The 20,736-nt window shown below is 44.2% G+C and overlaps 1 protein-coding gene across 1 annotated transcript in view; it reads left to right on the top strand.

Moving 5' to 3' along the window:
* Positions 1-708: 708 nt before the first annotated feature.
* GARS1 (glycyl-tRNA synthetase 1) overlaps positions 709-20,736 on the top strand; it is a 29,432-nt gene continuing 9,404 nt past the window's right edge. The window contains exons 1-12 of the mRNA XM_065628306.1: positions 709-918; positions 4,308-4,409; positions 7,493-7,595; positions 8,691-8,832; positions 9,771-9,859; positions 11,196-11,272; positions 13,047-13,192; positions 14,228-14,377; positions 16,257-16,419; positions 17,101-17,265; positions 19,818-19,926; positions 20,533-20,677. Coding sequence (XP_065484378.1) covers positions 748-918; positions 4,308-4,409; positions 7,493-7,595; positions 8,691-8,832; positions 9,771-9,859; positions 11,196-11,272; positions 13,047-13,192; positions 14,228-14,377; positions 16,257-16,419; positions 17,101-17,265; positions 19,818-19,926; positions 20,533-20,677 — 1,562 coding nt within the window. The 5' untranslated portion in view covers positions 709-747. The remainder of the gene's footprint in view (positions 919-4,307; positions 4,410-7,492; positions 7,596-8,690; positions 8,833-9,770; positions 9,860-11,195; positions 11,273-13,046; positions 13,193-14,227; positions 14,378-16,256; positions 16,420-17,100; positions 17,266-19,817; positions 19,927-20,532; positions 20,678-20,736) is intronic.

Raw genomic sequence — 20,736 nt, 5'->3', positions numbered from 1 at the left:
GGGACAAGAGGACACCGCACTGAGGTGGTCCCGGTGGCAGAGGGACAAGGGGACACCGCACTGAGGTGGTCCTGGTTGCTGAGGGACAAGGGGACACTGCACTGAGGTGGTCCTGGTTGCTGAGGGACAAGGGGACATTGCACTGAGGTGGTCCCGCTGGCTGGGGGACAAGGGGACACCGCACTGAGGTGGCTCAGGTGGGTGAGGGACAAGGGGACACCGCACTGAGGTGGCTCAGGTGGGTGCTACCAGCAGTACAAATCTCTGCCGTGGGGTGATGGCTGTTTCCACCCGGGGCCATCTACACTTTGGGGGTGACAAGTGTCACTCGGGGGGGGGTCAGCACGTGTCCCCATGACCCACACACGCTGGCTGGGGGACGTGTGTGTGTGTGCGGGGGGGGGGGGGTGTTATCGCGCATGCGCTGCCCGGCGCGCGCGCGCGCGCGCGTGTGTGTGTGTGTGTGTGTGTGTGTGTGTGTGTGTGTGTGTGTGTGTGTGTGTGTGTGCCTGTGTGCGCGCGCTTGTGTGCGTGCGCGCGCGCCGTCCCGCCGCTGCCACCGCGGCCGTGCCGAATCTGCTGGCGGGGACCGGGCGCCGCCGCCGGCGTTCGCGGAGCAGCCGCTTTTTTTTTTTTTTTTAATTTTCCTGCCCGTGCGGAAAGTGCGGCGGCGGGTCCGGGGCCGGCTTTACGCCGGGCGGGATTTCATCATGCGGGGGGGGGCAGGGCGGCGCGCCGCCTCTCTCCATGCCGCTGCCGCCCCGTAGCGTCCTGCCCGCCCTGCTGCGCCGCCTGCGCCGCCTCGCCTGCCCGCCCGCCGCCCCGCTCCGCACCCGGCCCGCCCCGGCCGCGACCCCCATGGACGGCCCGCAAGCCGAGGCGCTGCTGGCGCCCCTCCGGCAGGCGGTGCGGCACCAGGTAACGCGCCTCGGCCCGGCTGAGGGGGGGGACGCCCGCCGGGGAGGACCCGCCTGAGGGGGAGGGACGCGCTGAGGGGGGTCGGGTGTGTGACAGACCCGCCCGGGGAGGTGTCCCCCGTTTTCCCCCTCAGGCGCGGGGTCTGTCCGGGGTGGGTTCGCCCTCCGCTGCGGGGTGTTTCCCCTCAGACCCCCCCCCACCCCGGGCCCTGCGTGCGACCGTCCGGCTCCGGGGCACCGCGGAGCCCCCAGCGGAGCGTCCCGGGGTGGGCGCCGCTTCCCCCGGCTGCGGGTGTTGCTGAGCCCCGGCGAAGCGGGGGTGGCTGGTTTCCCGTGAATTGCCCGTTCCCCACCCCGCGGTGATGGATGGTGCTGGCAGAACTGGATCTGTGCGGCAGGCTGCCCGGCTTCCCTCTCCTGGGCTTGACTTTGTCGTGCTTTTGGGGCCCCGCAGCTGGTGTTTCACGTTTCCTTTATATTAAGCAGCCTGCGTAGGTTTCCTCATCCCACAGGGTCACACAGTGACTTTCCCTTTAGAGCTGAGTGTGTGTTGGGTTTTGGAGGTAAATGATGTTCTTTGGATTTGCGTATTTGCCTGATGTAGTAAGGGAATATTAATTTCTTCGCACATTTTCCGTTTCATCATTATTATTTGTCCAGATATGTAGCTGTCTCCTATTAGCTGGGACTGTGTCGCATTCTCTTTCCATCTCCTTCACAAATTAAACTATCGTCTTTAGCTTCTCTCTCACCTGAGAAGGACTCGATGGCCTTTTAATTCCTAAGTGAATCTTGATCTTGGTTCCCTTGCTGTGTGTGTTACTGGCAGCTTGCTCACAGCTCATGGAATTTCCCCTTCGTCCCTGTTTTAGCAGCAAAATCTATAGGTGTGGGTTCCCCACATGCCTCCTTTAAGTGGCTGAATCCATAGTCTTCTGGTTAGTTGTACACACAGCTACGTGTGTGTCCCATGGCTACGTGTGCGTCCCAGGTATTTGCAGATTTGTACATGTGTTTTCCCATTAAATGAGTAGATTTATGGCCCTCTAATTATACCAGCACCATCACTTCAATGAGTTTTTATTGTGAATCACTGTACAGCATAATGCCTTGGCAGGAGAGCTTCTTGTAAATAAAATTATGATTTCTAGAGCTAGCCGATTTATTTATTTCAAAATCCTGCATCTTGGGTGCTGTCATTTGCCTTTGAAGTATCGATGCCCCCCTGTCTTTCTGGCTGCCTGTGGGATGGGAACAGGAGTGTGGGGAGCCAAGGAAAGGTTTGTGGGTAAATTTCTGTAGCTGGGACCACAGATATTGTATTGTACAGTTTATAGGAGTAATTCAGTGAGATCTTCGCACAAGAGGAAAGGGAGTAAGGAAAATTGGGGTGGTTGATAACCTTACGATGCAGAGGATGTTGCTGTCTGTCAGCTCGCGGAGAAGTGGTTTAATTAAACCTAAGGGACGCGTAACCTATGGAGGGGAGGGCGAGCGGCGTATCTTCCTGCAGCAGTGCCTGATGCAATAAGCTGCCGTGATCCAGGGGTGGATCCCTCTCTGCTTTTCTGCTCCGTGGGACGAAGCTGCAGCAAAATTTGCCACATCGAATCCTGCTGTGCACTCCTCCTCTGGGCTGGGCTCGAGCTTGGAGCTTTAATTAGATTGAGTCCTGTCAGCAAACATAATTATTTGCTTCACTTGTGGGTTTTTTTTTTCCTTCTTGTATATGTCCAAGTACTCTTTTACTTATATAGCAGGACAAAGAGTTGCTGTTTGCTGCTTTTAGATGCTCAGCAATGAGCAGGGTGACAGCTCTGTAGAGTCAGCAGCAGCCACTTTGCTGCTACCTTGATGTTTTTCCGCTGCCGATCCCCTAGTTCAACAAAGGCAATTTGGACTTACTACTTTAAAAGAAAAAAAAAAAAAAAAGAAAAGATCGGATCCCTCCCTCTGCCACGTTACCCAGGAATGGCAGTTGAAGTCCTCAGCCCCAGAGTGAAACTTTCACGTTTTGGTATAACGAATTAACAGGAAGGAAACACTAGATTTGTTCTGTTCTTGTAGCCTGTGGGGTTAGGGAGCCTGACAGGATTCTTATTTTTCTTTCTTTTTGTTGTGTGTGTTTTAATGCAGTCTTTTGAGTCTTCTTCCTTTTATTAATATAATTAGCCTTTGAACCCTGTAGTCTCTGAAGGACTTTTAGCTTTTCTCATCTGATTACTGAATGGCAATCTCTGTATTCTCTTCTCTTTGGTTTTTCAGTTGCCTGCAATATTAATGTCAGAAAAGCTCAGAATTTATGATAAAGCTGGTCTTGGGGAAATGTTGTAATCTCTTTGGATTATTTGTTTTCTTTTTGTTTAATGCAAGATGCATTAGCACAAGATTCAAGAAAAATGCTGAACTTGGAGCATCCCATTCTTACAACATCCCGCTTGAGAAGGCATTGACATCTCTTTGCTTTTTCCTCCTGGGTCAACTCCTTTGTCCTTCTCAGTTATTCAAGATAGACCTTGGTTTTGGCTGGAGAAGAGTGGACTGAAAGGAAGACTTTTAATTAATTTATCTCCAAGAGCATGGCTGCTGCTGATCACGTTCAGCAAACCATGCTGTTGGGTATGTAGAGGTTGAGCGTTTCCCTGGGATGAAAGGGGAGAATCGTCCCCGTGGGGCAAAGACTTTTCTGGAACCATAACAAGGTGCTGGTGGTTTGACTTGAGTCAAGACCTTGCTGTAAGCCCACTGCAGACTTTGGCAGCTCTTACGTATTTAGGCATTGTTTGTTTGTTTGTTTTTCAAAGATAGTGGAGAAGTTTGAAAAACAGGAGCAGTTATTACAGATCATGCAATGCCTTCTTTACTTATACATTAGTTTAAAAACATGTCTTCTGTGACACCTTCTTCTAAAAATATTTGTACTTATTGGCCAGTTTTGAACAGATTTGACAGAGGAGAAGGAGTCTGAAGTGGTCATCAGTTTTGAAGAGAAGGGAAGGGTTAGAAGGAAGAAAAGCCTTATTACGGAGCCTTTATTCGCCATCTGAGAATCCGCTTAGTTCAACCTCAAAGACACAAAGTCAGGATTTGGGGAAGTCCACTGGGAAGTGGTGCATACAGGAGTGTATTTGCACACTGAGATTTAATAACAGGTCTGAGATTTAAAGATAGTGTGAGGGACTGAGTTTCTCTAATGATGTCTCGTTCTGCAAACTCTCAAATGCACAAGTGTTTTCTCACTTCTACCAATTGCAGCAGCCTCTTGAGACCTGCGGGGAGACAGGACAAAACCCTCCTTTTGGATTGCCAGAGGAGCTGAAAGAGGGAGAGTTCTCGTCTATGGCTTTTGAAGAAAAAATCTGTATCTTGTGTTTTGTCTCCTCCTTCTAGGGAGAACTGGTAAGGAAGCTGAAGGAAGAGAAAGCTCCCCAAGTGGATATAGATAGAGCTGTAGCAGAGCTCAAAGCTCGGAAGAGGGTCCTAGAAGCAAAGGTAAGTCTGGAAATTAAATTTGAGTTCCACGATTTTGTCTGAAAAGCCTTGAAATCTCCACGTAATACTTTTTTTACAGTATTGATTTGGGCTAAACAGTTACAGTAGGGCAGACTGAATCATTTCGGAAATCGTTTGCAAGTTTCTGACTAGTGGCAATTTCATTCTTTATCTGTTACACTAATATCTGTTAGCATTAAATCAGAGTCTGCAAACAAATAAATATGAGTTCAGGTTGTTCATGGTCAAAGCTGAAATTCAGTGTGTGTTGCTAATCTTCGTTTACTGTATAGATAGAGTTTCATCTTCAGATTCTTTGTTCAGTGTTTGAATTCCATGGAACATGTTTCTTTAGAAACCATTTTCTTTGCTATAGTTTAAACGAAGTTTCAATTAGCCTATGGTTTTCCTTGGTCTTAAAGAGAGGGATGTATTGAAATTGAGACCCTTTTTAAATGTAACTTTACTCTGAAAAGTCTTTTTGTAAATGAAATGATGGAACTTCACGTTTGTTTCGTCTCTAGATCAATAAACGCATAAAAATACACTTCCTTGTCCTGCAAGCTTCCCTCCCCTTCTCTCTGCCCTCAGACCGAAACAAAAAGAAACTCCTGAAGCATAAAAACAGTCAGGTGTGGGGATTCACCTAGGAGGCTGCAAAGTTCTTTCTAATTTGTATTTCAGAGAGAAATTATTGTAGTTGTCCTTTGGTGATACCCTTAAAAATAAATGAATAATTAAATAAATACACCATTGATTGCAACTAACTTACTGTGAGAATGTGAGTGTACCTGAATTGAAGCCATTTGACCCTATTTTTTGTACAGAATCATGTGAGGCAAACAGCGCTCCGTCACATCTGGTGTTAACCACTGCATACATTTAACCCAAGTAAAAAGATGTCATTTTTACTTGGTATTCGGCATGGAACTGTGCTTTGAAACCATCGCATGAAACCTGGATGGATAGCTAGGTCGTCCTGGAATAAATAGAGCCTTGATGTCCCCGTGAGCTCCACCTTTCCCTTGGAAAAGGGCCTGTAGGATGCAGCGTAGAGACGTGCTCGCCAGTTACACAACATATGTGGGCAAGAATGACTTTGCAAAAGCAGCATCGGCCCTTGTGCGTGCAGCGCTCCAACCTCGCCTTTCTCTCGACAGCGTTTCCACCAATGCATCGCACTCTCTTGCAACTTTTGCAGGAGGCAGCAGTGTGAACGCTCGTTATCTTTAGCAGCTGCTGGTACAGTTTTCAAGCCTTGTGATTCCTACTTAAGTAGGCTCTGAATTTGAAGCTTTGAACAGGGCAGAGCAGTTGAGTGTTTAAAATTCCTTGGCTTTATGTCCTCAAACTGTATCTTAAGTCAGTAGATGATTCTTCTCCTGTGCAGGGTTTTTCTTCCCTTCGGAAGCCAACACAGGCACTTTTCCGCCATCTGTTTATCAATGTGTGCTGGACAGAAGATGCTGTTTCTTTGACTTCTGTACCAGTTCGTTAACTATTTACGTTAAATAGAAGGAGAGGAACTCTGCAGAATTCTATATCTACCCCAGTTACTCCCGTGCTGCTGACCATTTCTCCCTGCCAGGGTCACCATTGCCCTCCTTCTGTCCATCTCTGGGCAAAAGCCGTCCCTTCTGTTAAGAAACTCATTGTGAAATGTGATTCTACCCTGTTTCCCCGAAAATAAGACAGGATCTTATATTATTTTTTGCTCCGAAAGATGCGTTAGGGCTTATTTTCAGGAGGTCTTATTTTTTCCATGAACAACAGTCCACATTTATTCTTGAACAAAAAATCAATATTTATTCAAATATAGTCATGTCATCACATCCTGTCACATCTGTCCTGCTGCATTGTATTGCCAATTAATTTTGCTTTTTTACATGCTACCTGGACACTATTTAAATTGACTTTTTAATGAACTGTAACGAGGGCTTATTTTTGAAGTAGGGCTTATATTTCAAGCATCTTCAAAAATCCTGAAAAGTCATGGTAGGGTTTAATTTCGGGGTGGATCTTATTTTTTGGGGAAACAGGGTATGTTTTTAGGCAGACTGCACCAAATGGGTTCCCTTTCTGTGCTTTAAAAATACCGTACTAGCGCTTCCTCTCATGTGCTCTCTGTCTTTGACTCTTTCTGTCTCTTGTATGAAGTTACTCTTCAGCTTACGCTAATTCATGGGATAAGCAGATACACAGTGCTTTGAAAATTAGACCATGTTTATTTGTGCTTATAGATGCTCAAAAAAGAAAAGTTTGGAATTATTGGTCATACAATGCTTTATCTTACCAAAAGGCTGTTCAAGATGTGTTGGCCATTTAGGAACTCAATGCATTTATTAAACTTCTTGGCTTAACTCTGCTTTAATTATCAAACGTCTTTGTTGAAGAAAATATTTTAAGTCTGTTGACTTCGCAAACAGAGTTGGTTGCAAAAATTATAGGTTTTCAGGTAAAATAGTGAGTCTGCTGTAAAACATTTTCACAGAATCTAGTCAGGGCATTTAGGCACTCTAATTAAATTTTGTGTGTCTGGGGCCATATTTGTGAAAGCCTACGTTTTGCAAATAGATATTCTTTGTACAAGTAGCTAAATACACACCTTTGGCACAAGGATATTTGTAATCTTCATGGTAGGAATTTTTCCAAGTGAGGAACGCTTTATTGAAAGCTTCATGTATACCAAGAGTTAGATGTTTGTAGTCTGAGCTGGTCACTTTAAGCTCTTTTTATAGTCGTGAGAGTGAAATAGGTCAGAAGAATTGCTTTAGAAATTGCCATTTCTCTCCACCAATTGTAAAGAAAGCTGAGGATAACTAGCTCAGACTTAGTTGTCCCAAAGTTACGGCAGATGAGTCCGCCTCAAGTGTCTAAAATGCTGCACTCGGACAATCACGTTCATCATTGAGCGCTTGAATCTCAGTGTGACCATTCCCCTTTGGAAAACGAGCATGTTGGCAGGATACCTTTGCTTCAAAATGGTCTTTACAGACTTTTGACTCATAGTGGGGAATGGAGAGGATTTGTCCTCTTGCCAGAAACAGGAGCTATTAACTGTTTTCCTTTTGCTTGAATTCCAGGAGCTGGCCTTGCAGCCCAAAGATGACATCGTGGACAGAGTTAAAATGGAAGACACCCTGAAAAGGAGGTTTTTTTACGATCAAGCCTTTTCTATTTATGGAGGTACAGATTTGAAGAAATTTACATTTTAATCCCTTTAGGCTATTGTTTTGGTCTTTCTAGCTGTGTGAAATGCCCTACTCTTGCAATGTTATATTAATGCAACGTAAAAGACTTTTTATTAAAGTTGGCTTTAAACTGTCCTACTTGAGTCTGTAAGCGTTTCAAGTTTCCCCCTTCCTGAAGTCTTTGAGAGGGGGCTCAAAATTTGTCTTTTGCTTTCTGAATGCAAATGAGCGGACTTTTAATGTGCAGATTCTGAGCATTACATTGTAGAAGGTGGTTTCTTTGCAGAAGGGTAGAGTGTGTTGGTGTTTAGGGGGGAGATCAGCCTATTTCCTTGTAACCACTCATTTCTATCTGAGCTTTCCTTGGCAAAATAATGCTCAAAACTGCTGTGAACTTTAGAACCTATTAACCTTGCTGAACTTTGTCAGTGAACTTTATTGAACAAGTGAACAAATGTTGCTGTTAAACCTCGTCAGAGAGCTGATTTGGGGCAGCTCAGGACAGGGGGCAGCACAGTGCCCGTATGGTGACTACTCTTTCACCTAAGACACTAAAATAAATACTCTGACTTGTTTTATTGCTCTTTGTGCCTAAACTAGTGATTGGCAGATATGCTTTATCGCTGACAATAGCATATTGCTTTAGCACACGCATTATCCCTTCTGTATTCAGATTCCTCATTTGGATAGATTGCTCCCACAAAACTCTCCTCAAAATATAATCCAGTAGTGAAGGGACTGGAGCTGTCACGGTTGGTGATTGCAGATATTTACCAGTTCCAGCCTGTGCTGCTACTGATGCCCCAGTGCATTCTGCAGCTGAGCTGTACTGGTTAGTGTAGGGCAGTGCCCGTTTAGGTGCTTCATGGAGATTTTATGTAAAAACAGGTCTTTATGTAAAAGCTTTTTACAGTGAGCCACGTTCCATGTTCTGTTTGGCGCAGAGAAGTTGATGCTTCATGCTCAGAAAATAACTTCAGACTTAAACCAGCTGATGGAAACACTGACAAGCGAGGGCATTTCCTTCAAACAATGCAGGTTCATACATTCTTGCACCTACCATGGCTTTTTTACCTTTTTCTCTTTGCAGGTGTCAGTGGTCTGTATGACTTTGGGCCTGTTGGGTGTGCTTTGAAGAACAACATCATCCAGGCATGGAGACAGCACTTTATTCAGGAAGAGCAAATCCTGGAGATCGACTGTACCATGCTCACGCCAGAGCCTGTTCTGAAGTAAATATGGGTCTTTTTTTTGTAAAAATTGTAAAATTCCCCACAGGGATCTGGAGACTGGGTCACCCAATTTCATACCTTGTTGCAGTGCAAAATAATTAGATATCAGTGTACAGGTCAATGTGAGAAGCCGTTGTTCCATAAATCAGGGAGAGCGGTAGGACTTGCATCTGAGAGTCTAATGTCTTATTGTCCCATTAGGTAAGAAAATGCCATTTAAAAGGTCAAGAAGACCAGAAAAAGGATTAGGTGGCTTGCCTAATTCTGGAACTCCTGGGTCGTAGTTTAGGACAGTGGCCACATACTTGACCATCTTTCCCTTCTCTGTGGAGGGATGGTGATATGCAGGGTGCTAACTGAGCTCTGGATGCAAATGATGCTTCTGCAGCGCTGGAGATTGAAGGCCTCTTTTTATCCCCAGACCAGATAGAGGGACCACCTTCCAGAGTGAGAGCGTAGTTCAGACTCTGGACACTTTCACCTCCACGTATCTCCGCTAAATCTACCAACAGGTTGGCTAAATACGTCAGGAGCTTTTGGACTGAGAGCCTGAGCTGAGTCACTGCTTTACTTTGTGTGGATCACAGCATAATGGGCAGAAGGTTGCACGGATCACTGGTGTAAAACAGTGGGAATCTGTCCACTTGAACTACTGGTTACTCCTCGCAACTGCATCTATATCTTGCTTTGATCATTATGCCTAAAGGCACTAAGTGTCCTCTTAGTGACATGTTTTAGATGTGTCAATACTTTCTCACTGATCTGTGAGATGGTTCTGCTTAATGTGCACCTATATTCTGCAGCAAGAGTAAACCTGAAATTTGGGCACACAGTTTGAAGGACTTCTCTTTGATAATGGTGTGTCCACTGGGATCACACAGTACCTGGGGCTGTCAGTATCAGCTTTCGTGTTCCTATTTTTGTATTGTCTTTTCTAGGACTTCTGGCCATGTAGACAAGTTTGCTGACTTCATGGTGAAAGATGTGAAAAATGGGGAATGTTTTCGTGCTGATCATCTCTTAAAAGGTTTGGTTTTGTTCCAAGACAAGGTGGGCTTGGGGATTTCTTGCTGTGATACTTTACAAACATGGGAAAAGAGTATCTTTCTCAAGGAAGGCCAGTTGGTGTAGCCAGTTGTTCGTACTTGCATTTGTAGTTCATTAATCATACCATACCATAGATCCCTTAAGTTCTCAGTTCCACCCAAATGTTGTGTTAGTGTCTTAAACGAGGTACAGGATCTCTAGTAAAAACATAGTTGGATCCCTTTTTCTAAAATCCTGTGTCATCGGGCCAGAAAAATTTAGTGTATTGTCTAAATTGAGGACTCTCTATACAACAAGGTTCCTGTTCTCTACTGTGTTCTGGTCCTAGTTTTCTTGAATTTCAGTTGCTTTTTGTTCAGAACTGACTATATAAAGGGACAGAGCTGCCTGCCCTGTGTCAAAATCAGTTACATGGCAGCTTCTGACTTTCGTATACCTTAGACCTCAGCTGGCTTTTGGGAATGCTAAACAGACTTCAGGCATTTCTTAGGTTTGCAGAGTCCTCACACTGCTTTCTGGCTATTGATTAAAATTTGTTAAAAAAACAAAACAAAACAGAAAAAAATCACATGAAGGAATCTTAGAAATAAGAAACCTATTTGAAAACTTTTTTCATATACAGCTCCATTGTGAACGGAATGGTTGTTCTGCTCTAGGTTTAAGTAGGTTCTGCTCCCTAGTTTTCTAGAATCTTGCATGGATTTTAAGTATGTAGAACAATATATTTGCACTAAAGCTGTTTTCATAAGTTAGAATTTTTTGTTTTATTAAAAAAAACCCAAAGGAAGCCCATCTAACCTTTGGACACTGAACAGCATCATAAACAAGAGTGTCTTTTGCAGCCCATCACTGGTGAACGACCACCTGCTGTCCCTTCCACATTGGGTTTTTCAAATGAGAGTGGGAAATCTTGGCATCACTGTCTACATTTGTATCTTGTGGAGAGTGTTGTGCTTTAAAGTGAAATGCAGTCCAACCCTGCTGTTCCGAGTCAGTACGTGCATTTGGATAAAATCAGCTTCTCTGGCTTGGGGTCAGAGGTTGCTTTCAGTTTCCAGTCTTTATAGAAAGAAAATAATGAGAAAAGGACCTGTTGTTTTCCCTGTGGCACACCAGTACAGCAAATTGCTGTAGCTCGTCAGCTGTAGGTCAACATTGCCCTGATGACACGAGTGGAATTACCCTGGATAGACATTATCAGGACAGCTGGTGGACATACACTCATGCTGGAGGATCCTCCTGATTTGCCTAGTTTTAGATTGGGGTCAGTGAGGGGGCTGCAGTATAAACTCACGACATATTTTTCTTGCTTACAGCTCACCTGCAAAAGCTTATGTCTGACAAGAAGTGCACAGCAGAGAAAAAGGCAGAAATGGAAAATGTTCTAACACAGGTGGGTGCATTCGTGGGGAGGTGAACGTTTCAGGGCTGTGTGTGTAACACAGGAGCTGTGGTGTCCCTTCTGTGCCTCTAAAGATGCTCAGAAGTCTTTATCTCAGAGATAAAGATAGGCTGTACTTGCTCCTAAATACCGAAAACTTACTAACAAATACCCTGAACGTGCTAGTTAATCGCATCTTCCTTCTGCCGCTGTTTTGGAGGGTTATTGCTATTTTCTTAGTTTCTTGAATGTTGGATTGGCAGGGCTGAAGCTCTGTCCTTGGAGCTGGTCTGCTCTGTTCCACTTCACACTCTGGCACAAAGGCTGTTTCTTCTGAATCCCCCCTTTACATTTGTAAATCCCTCGCTGCGAGATTACGATACAAAGGAACAGAGACAGATGAGAAGTTTTGTTGGGATTTTCCTGAACCACCTTAGCTCTGAACTGGTATGTTTTAAAGTTGTCTTGGCTTTGGAGCACTTGAGATTTGTTCCTCTGTCTCTAGCACCCTGCACAGATTTTTCCTGTGTTTACCGTGAGAATAGTTGGTGTTCCAGGCTGACATTCCTGAGCAGCTGTACAGACATTTGCCTTTATTTTTTTTTCTTATTTTGTTTTTATTTTTTTTTCTCATGTCTTCTAGTATAAATGCTTTCAGAGCCATGCGTAGAACTAATATTTCCTTCCAGAAAGAGCAACTCTTTTTGATTTTCGCCGCCCCCCCCCCCCCCCCCCCCCAGTGTATTGCATCACTGGGCAGCTTTCATTAGGTTTTCCACACCAGAACACTGAACTTCGACCATCCTTTAGGGGAATACCTCTGTCAATAAACTCTTTTTATCTCCTGTCTTGAATTTTTCTCTGATGCATGAAGGATCCTGGCAATTAATGCTAGAAGCAGCTCATCTGATTTTAAACTTGAGCGTAAAATCATTGCTGTACTGGTCAATATAGATCCTTTATGGTACTTAAGTTTAGAAACTACATTTAAATGTACATACGCAAAAGGCAGGTGCGTAAATGCACAAAACAGCTTTAGAAATGGTAAGGTTTGTGCAGTTAGGTTGCAGTTAGATCTGTAGTTCCTTGACTGCTTGATTCACATCTTCCAGAGACAGGGGAAGGTCCTGGAAGGGACTGACATTATCCTACCTGTGGGAACATCCAGTTGTTACCAAATTGCTTTCACAGCAAATGGAAACTCTCTCACCAAGAAGCCCTGTGCTGCAGATTTCCTCTATTTAACTAAAATGCAGAACAACTCAAAAAGAACATCTAATACGTAGCTTGAATATTGTATTTCATGCAGCAGAAATACAATACAGTGCAGCAGAAGAGAAAAGAATGCAGACAGAACTGCAGAAATTTTAATTTTCTTCTCTATCATTGCTGTATATTTTTTTCTTTCCCAACACACTGCTCCCTGTGTTTTAGCTGGAACTGTTCAAAAGAAGCTACTGGTGGGTGGTGATGCAGTCCCAGTGACTTTTCTTCTACTTTACACCCACTCTTATGCTTGGCGTTTGCATTTCTATCTAGACTTCAGACTTTCTGTGGTATGACTGAGCCATGGACCTATATTACTAAAACAGCTGTGCAGATGTGCCGTGTGTTCTTTTATCATCAGTTCAAGCTTTAGCTTGCTAGAAAAATTAGGTTAGAAGGGAACATTTTGGACTAGTGATTCAGTGTGGTGGATCATGCTCAGTAAAAGATGAAAAGGACATAATTCTTTTCTGTTATCTTGCCTAGTAATTAAAATAGTTCTTCTGTGTTTTGATATTAGTTGGACAATTACGGCCAGCAAGAACTCGCAGATCTCTTTGTGAACTACAACGTGAAATCACCCATCACTGGTAATGACCTGTCCCCTCCTGTTTCTTTCAACCTGATGTTCAAGACCTCCATTGGGCCTGGAGGAAACATGCCTGGGTAGGTGCTAATCTCACTCTGCTTACACTCTCCTCCTTCATATTCTGCATCACTTGGAATAAAAATGAAGTCCCAAAAGGACCGAAATACGCAATTTTTTCTTGAGTAGCCATCCCCTGCCTTGCAGTCGCAGTCTGCTCTGGCAGCTTAGCATTGTCCAGGTAGGAGAAACAAGAAGCTGTTGCAGAATCGTGAAAATCTTTGAAGCAGCCGAACTGTGTGGATCACAGCTATGCCCTCACTGCTTGGAGTTGTTGCCATGAAGCCAGTTAACACTGGGTACCCAGTTGTTGGTGGCTTCATGGCTACAGGGAACCTGCTTCAGCGTACCTCTTTCAGGATGAAGTTCCTTAGCAGGGTGATCCGGTGGTAGCATCATTTACTAGGTGTTCGTAGTTAGTGTGTGGCAATGTGGGGGCTATTGGCTTGAGCTGGGGTCTCCAAAACTAAAACTGAAACCCTGATTGAAGAGTGGAGAGTGTGATTCTTGCACGCATTCTGGGATGGGATCGGAGGTGCATGTCTTGTGTGTTCTGCAGTGTAGTACATGAAATTGTGCAGGTGGTGTTCTCTGTGGAAGTTTCAAATTGCCGTAGGGGCTGTAGGGCCCTTACACTAAAGCCACTTCACAGTTTGTGTAACAGCAGAGGTGTAGCCATGGTTTGCCTGCAAAATCCTAATTTGTAAGCAGCCTGGTACAGCTTAGACCTACATAGAAAAGGCAAGGAGGGTACATGCCCTCTGTGATGTAACTGGCCACTGTATTTCATTCAAACATCTCTTTTCATTCAATTCTTGCACCTCAAAAGCAGCCGAGTCATCCAGTTTAGTTTTGGGAGGAACTGTGGGGTGCTGTCTTTGGGCTGCAGCTGATGTTTGTGTTTATTCCCTCAGTCTATTGCTTCATTATTTTGCATCTGGAATTAAAAGACTCCAGAGAAAAAGTACCACCTCTGAATTTTGTATTAACCGTGATTTTCTTTCTCACTGCTTTCCCCACCCTGATTTTTTTTCCTCTCCCCTGTCTCCTTTCAGCTATCTGAGGCCAGAAACTGCCCAGGGAATATTCCTCAACTTCAAACGTCTTCTGGAGTTTAACCAAGGCAAACTGCCTTTTGCTGCTGCCCAGATTGGAAATTCCTTCAGAAACGAAATCTCACCCCGCTCCGGCCTTATCAGAGTGAGGTACTGCAAATTTCCTCTTGCAACGGGAGGGTACCTGGGAACAGGCACCACCTCGCTTTTGTTCCAGTGTTTGTACACGATTATTTCACATTAGTACTTTCTTCCAGAGGACGCCTGATAACGTGCCTAGTGAGTCTCAGGGTTCATGGGCAAACAACTCATTTAATTAAGGTTTTAAGTACAGATTTCTGTCTAAGCCTGGCTACTGAGAAGTAGCATCTCTGAAACAGTTTTTGGATTACAACCACCTAGATTAAACTCAGTTTTACTAAAAAAATGTAGCTTCCATCATCATCTATACGAATCATATTAAAGGTAGCTGTGTTTTCTACAGGACATGCAGCTTTGCTTGTTTAATAATGTGCACACAATTGACTTTAAAACTGAAATCTGGAGTCAAAATGTGATTGACCTTGCAGCAGTATTTCCTTGTCTGAGTTCTGCAGATTCTACACTTCTGCAGATGAGGATGTTGGGCGATAACCTGACACGGGCCGTGCGTGTGTGTCCCAAGATCAGGCAAGCAGGAAAACTGCCTGAATTACTTACCAAGCTTTGTGTCTCAGGATAAAAGTGATTATTGCATTTCATTAAGGACAATATCTGTATTTTAAGTGAACTATTCTGAACTCTTCCATCTAATTTGGAACAAGTTCTCCCATGTACGGTCAGTGTGGTTCTGTGCACACAGGCACTATGTGGTGTAAATATGGTGCCATGAATGTCACCCAAAGGCAGTAGCATCGTTAGCACTAAGGGAACTCTTTGGAATTTTCTCAGCCCCCCTGTTCTCTCTTGCACATCTGGAAACAAGAACTTTCTCATTGAAATGCATTTTCAGTCAAATATAAATTACACACTTGTGGCACATTTATTGGAGGTTGTGTTATTATGCTGTCATTGCAAATTGCATCCTGATGCCTGTGATTTTAAGTTAGTGATTACTTAAAGCTTTTTTAAAGGTTCTCGATAATAAGCTAATTCAGTGTAAAGTGATTTCAAGCAAGAAGGCTAAGAATCAATATATGAGTATAGATATATTAAAGACAAGTTCTTAAAACAGCATGTACACCACGGCTGAATCTAACAGCATCATTGTCTTCAAGAAATTGTCACCTCACCTGGCTCTTTTGGGCACCTCTGAGTTAATCAGTGGTTTAGTCTTTATTGACCCTGTAGGAAATGTACAATTCTAATACGGGCATCACAGCAGTCTGGAAAAACTCCAGAGAACTTCTGGAAGTAATTCCAGCAGTGCTATTCTCTGCTCTGAATCACAGCGGTGATGACCATGGCCTGGACATCTCTGAATGAATTTGTAGAAAATTTTGTTAGGAATTTGAAGATGAAACTAAATCCAGTGTTGAGACTGGTTCACGTTGCAGTCTGTATGTTGTCTTGGGTCTGAGTTTGCATATGTTTTTAAACTACTGACTTAGGAGAGTCTAAATCATAGTCATTTATTAGAATCCTAGAATCACAGAATAGTTTGGGTTGGAAGAGACCTTCAAAGCCCATCCAGTGCCACCCCTGCCATGAGCAGAGACATCTTCACCAGCTCTAGGTTGCTCAGAGCCCCGTCCAGCCTGGCCTGGGATGTCTCCAGGAATGGTTCATCCACCACCTCTCCGGGCAACCTGGGCCAGTGTTTCACTACCCTCAGCGTAAAAAAATTTCTTCCTTATGTTTACCCTGAATCTCCTCTCTTTTAGTTTAAAACCAGCATGCCTTGTCCTTTTATAGCATGCCACTCTAAAAAATCGGACCCCATCCCTGTTACACGCTCCTTTTAAGTACTGAAAGGCTGCAAAATTTATTAGAGGGGCTGTGGTTAATGCATAAAATATTTAATGCACGTGGTTGCTTGTGTTTCTGTTAGGGAATTCACCATGGCAGAAATTGAGCACTTTGTGGACCCCAGTGAGAAAAATCACCCCAAGTTTCAGAACGTGGCAGATCTCAACATCCTCCTGTACTCTTCCAAGGCCCAGGTCAGCGGGCAGTCGGCCCATCTAATGCGGCTGGGAGATGCTGTCCAACAGGTAACGTTGCTCTTGTAAGCACGTGGAGTTTGCTCTTCTGTGTGTTGCTCTCAAGCCTAAACTACAAACTGTTGTGTTGGTGCCAGCTGGAATTTGCTTTCAGATTCAAGAGTCATTTCTCTTCAGTGAATCGGTGTGACTGAGATCCGAGCCTGGCCCTTGCAATCAGTAACGAGAGGCTGCATGTGGTGCCGGGATTGTGGTTACAGGCTGATCTTCACCCTGTGCTAATGGGAGAGGAGCAGAAAGGAGCACTAATACCTACCAAAAGCTCGGCAGTGACTGGGAACCTGATGCTCAACTTCTGGCCCCATAAGTGTGTGACTTGCATGTTGGGATTTCACTACCTGATTCTCCATGCGCGCAAATTCTGAATGAGTAGACTTACCAAAAAACCCATCAGAACAAGTAGGTGACCTTCAGGAACAGTTAGTGGTGAGTCCTAGAGTACTAATAACTCGCTGTTTTGTTCAGAGGGAGGTGCTGTCAGTGGCACTAAGTGAATTTGAAAAGATGTAATAGTTTTAGGTCAGACGTAGTACTTTATCACACGCAGCTGCAAGAAGTTCTCTCTATAAAGTGTCAGGTTGTCTGCAGAAGTACAACAAATCATGTCTTTGCTTCCTTAGGAATTAATATATTTATATTTTCTTTTTTTCTTCCTGCTTTTTCCCTTTGCAGGGTGTGATCAATAACTCCGTTCTCGGTTACTTCATTGGCAGAATCTACCTCTTCCTTACAAAGGTCGGTGTATCCCCAGAGAAGCTGCGCTTCCGACAGCATATGGAGAATGAGATGGCTCATTATGCCTGTGACTGCTGGGATGCGGAGTCCAAAACATCATATGTGAGTGGCAAAGCGAAACAGCAAGGGACACTCCCTGTCAGATCTGTGGACAGTGCAGGAAGGGGCTCAGTTTTATGTCCTGTTTTTTTTTTTAAAAAACTAGGGCTATGAGTCTGTTTCTGTCCAGCCCCACATTGGTATGAACACATTTCCTGCAGTGGAAATATTCTGAATCCAGGACTAAGGGGACAGGTCACCTCCCTGCAGCGGGCTCGCAAAGAGTTTATGAAACTGTTCGTGCTTGTTTGTAGCTCCACCGCTCCTTTGGTGGAGCTTGAAGTCGCCCATGGACTTTTCGCTGGTTGAATTTCTTCTGGAGTAAAAGGAAACCAAGTCCTGGTGCTTTCCAAAGACTATAACCCCTGTAACAGCAGCAGGGAAGAATTTGTTTTGCTTGAGACGTTATTCCAGGGCAGATTTCTTCCTGCTAGAATGCTTGTTCTTCCTTTCCTGCTCCAAGCTGTGAGAAATGAGTTCACTCCTGCCAGTCCAGACAGCTAGTGCTGGGAGGAAAATTTCCCATGGATTTTTTTATCTTCCTGCTGACTCACTAAGAGTTTTTCAGGTCAGGCCTTGTTGGGTGCTTTGTTTTTCTCTTATATTGTTGGCTGGATTTTGAAAAATATGTCTTTTTTTTTTTTTCAGGTAAACCAGCAGTAGGTAGTTAGAGGCCAGGCTCTTAGACTCATTTTAGATTCTCTTGGAGAGCTTTCAGCTGCTTCAGTAAGTCTCAGCCAAGTACGTCAGTTGGAATAATAGTTTCAAAAGAAATGCCTTCGAAGGTGTAGTAATTAGACTGTATTGATTATGAAGTCATTCCCCTCTTCAAGGGTACAGAATCTACTTTCTGGGTCAAATCTAAAGAAAAAAAAATATTTTATTTTTCCTCATGTGTAAAGAAGCACACGTTCTCCTGCCTGGTTAGTCTTTCCAAGGAGCCTAGGGTATGTGCAGGTTTCTGAAAATATCTAGAGAACTCTGTGTGATCTAGTTCCAATAAACGATTGAAAGACTGAAGGATTTTTCTGAGGTCTATGGAATTAGCCTGTGACATTGCAGTGACCCTTATATGGGTAGATCCCATCCCCAGTCCAGACCAGTTTGATAGCCAAACTGGTAGCATGCTCAGCCCAAAGGTGTCCACACAGGGAAGGGTCAAGACTGCAGATTGTTCAGACAACCTTACTTATGGGCAGGGAGAACTTCCTACAACCTGGGGTTGAGAAGGTTGTGTGTGGTTGGTGAGTTTTGTCTGTGGTTTTTGGGTTTTTTGTTTTTCTCTCTCTTTTAAGGACCTGAAACAGGCTTATCACTAATGATGTTTCATTACAATTAGTTAGAACACTAGCAGCCAGTAAAATTCCGCCAAACGTAAGATGAGAAAAAAAATTCCTGCTCCTTGGATGAGCGATTTGTCTTTGCATAGAAAAGCCCCATAGAAATGATTGAAAGAGCGGCTTCCTCTGGGTGTAGATAGCTGAATTCTGTACATTCACAAGTTTTCTTACTAGCCAGCCCAAAACCGGCTGGACATGTGTGGGTCACACCAGGAAAATAAGATGAATAAACTTTGCAAGCCTTTTTGTGGGTCAGGACAACACTCAGAGAGCAGTATGTCCAACAGCCAAACCCAGAGGTACAAACAGCAATTCCAAGGACATGACAAAACTACCTTGTCATTTAACTCTGACCAAAAATGTTTATACCAACTTGCAGCACAATTTAAGCTCTGAGTAGCTTAAAACCCGTTCTATAAAGTTATTACGTAAACCTGTATTTTGTGAGAAGCAGCTGTAGTACTCTAATGGTCTCATTTGTTTGAAAATTCCCCAAGATGTTCTGGAACACTGTGATTTTTCCAGCACGGGGATTTCTTCTGCTCACATACCTTTCCTGACACCCTGCTGTGTCACTGCAGACTGGAAAACTGCGCAGCATCCGCCTGTATGTCCACGCTGATGCAACACAGTGAATGGAAAGCAGCTGATGTGCCTTTTCTTACGAGATTCTCTTTTAGAAAATCCAGGCGGTGGTTGTATTTGCTGCAAGAGTTCGAAAGCTTCATCAATTCCGCGTGTGTGAATGGTGGCTTAAGCTTCCCCCACGCCACATGTGCTGAAATGTTTACAGAAGTGCTCTCCTTGCGTGTGATCTGTGTCTTACCAGCTTGTAAGCCGGGCTTTTGGCTACTGATGTGGCTGGTTGCTTGCTGTCTGTTCCATACTTGCGGAGCAGTAAATGCCCATAGGCGTGATGTCTCGTGCGCCTATAGCATGTGAGCGATGCCCCGAGCTGTCGGCGCAGCGCTGTGTTCTGCCAAGCCATGTGGAAAACCTGGCACTGGTCGGGTAACCGATCATTTCCTCTGGAAGCAAATGGAATCATTCAAATGAAGGAGCAACTAGTGAGCGAGGGATGCTTATTGCAACAGAGCTAATTACGTAGAAAAAACAGTCATGGGAGCAGGGAGGGCTTAAGGGCGAATAAACATATTTGATGGTTAAGTGGACAAAAGAGCGAGTTGGTGAAAGCTTCCACTTTTGTTTTTTCAGGGTTGGATTGAGATCGTTGGCTGTGCTGATCGTTCCTGCTATGACCTCTCCTGCCATGCCCGTGCCACCAAAGTTCCTCTTATAGCTGAGAAGCCTCTCAAAGAACCTATATCCTTTCAAAACAAACTGGATTCTCTTGAAGTGAAAAGTGATTTGACAGCGAGATGTCTTGGAGAGCTGCGCAGCTCTACGGGATGTTTCAAAAAGATGGGCCCAATTTGAAACTCTTACCACTTGAAATTTGGTCCACCTTTTTGAAACACACTGAATTTCAAGTTGCACCTGTAAATTTAGCGGGGAAACCTGGAGCTATGGACCAGCATGACTGAGAAGTGACCTGCAAAGAACTGAGCATGTGGGTGACTTTACTCAGGTGGGCAAAGGGGATTTACTGTTCTGCTTGTGTTTTCTCTAGCTGAATGCTGGCCTCTGTTTTGGCTGTGAAGCATGGATAAATATGAATGTGGGGTTACTATCCCACATCATTCCGTGTTTCTGCTGCTCGCTGTATTTTAAAAAGAAAAAGTTGTATTATTTCAGAATTTGTGACTTTCTGCCCTTCAGTATTTTTTATTATTCCTTTGTCTCTTGGAGGGAAGTTTCTTAATCCAGTAGCAAAGGAGATTTCTTTGTGTTGTGTAGTAACTAGTTTTGACATAGCAGAAGAACCAGGCCCTGTTTTCTGTTATCTCAGGCTCCTTAACCGCCTCGTACAGAACAGTTAACATTGTTCAGTTCGAGGCAAATAAGGGAGCCATTGGCAAAGCTTATAAGAAGGATGCGAAGGTGGTGATGGAATACCTGTCCGTGTGTGACGAGTGCTACATCACTGAGATGGAGCAGCTGCTCAATGAGAAAGGGTGAGCTGGCTGTGTGTGTGTTCTCTGATACCTCTGATAAAGGTTCCCAAAGTGCTGCT

Source organism: Caloenas nicobarica, chromosome 2 (assembly GCF_036013445.1).
Source record: "Caloenas nicobarica isolate bCalNic1 chromosome 2, bCalNic1.hap1, whole genome shotgun sequence".
In the NCBI taxonomy this organism is placed as follows: domain Eukaryota; kingdom Metazoa; phylum Chordata; class Aves; order Columbiformes; family Columbidae; genus Caloenas; species Caloenas nicobarica.
Note: the sequence above shows the minus strand (reverse complement) of the source record. Positions and strands in the feature narration are given on the sequence as shown.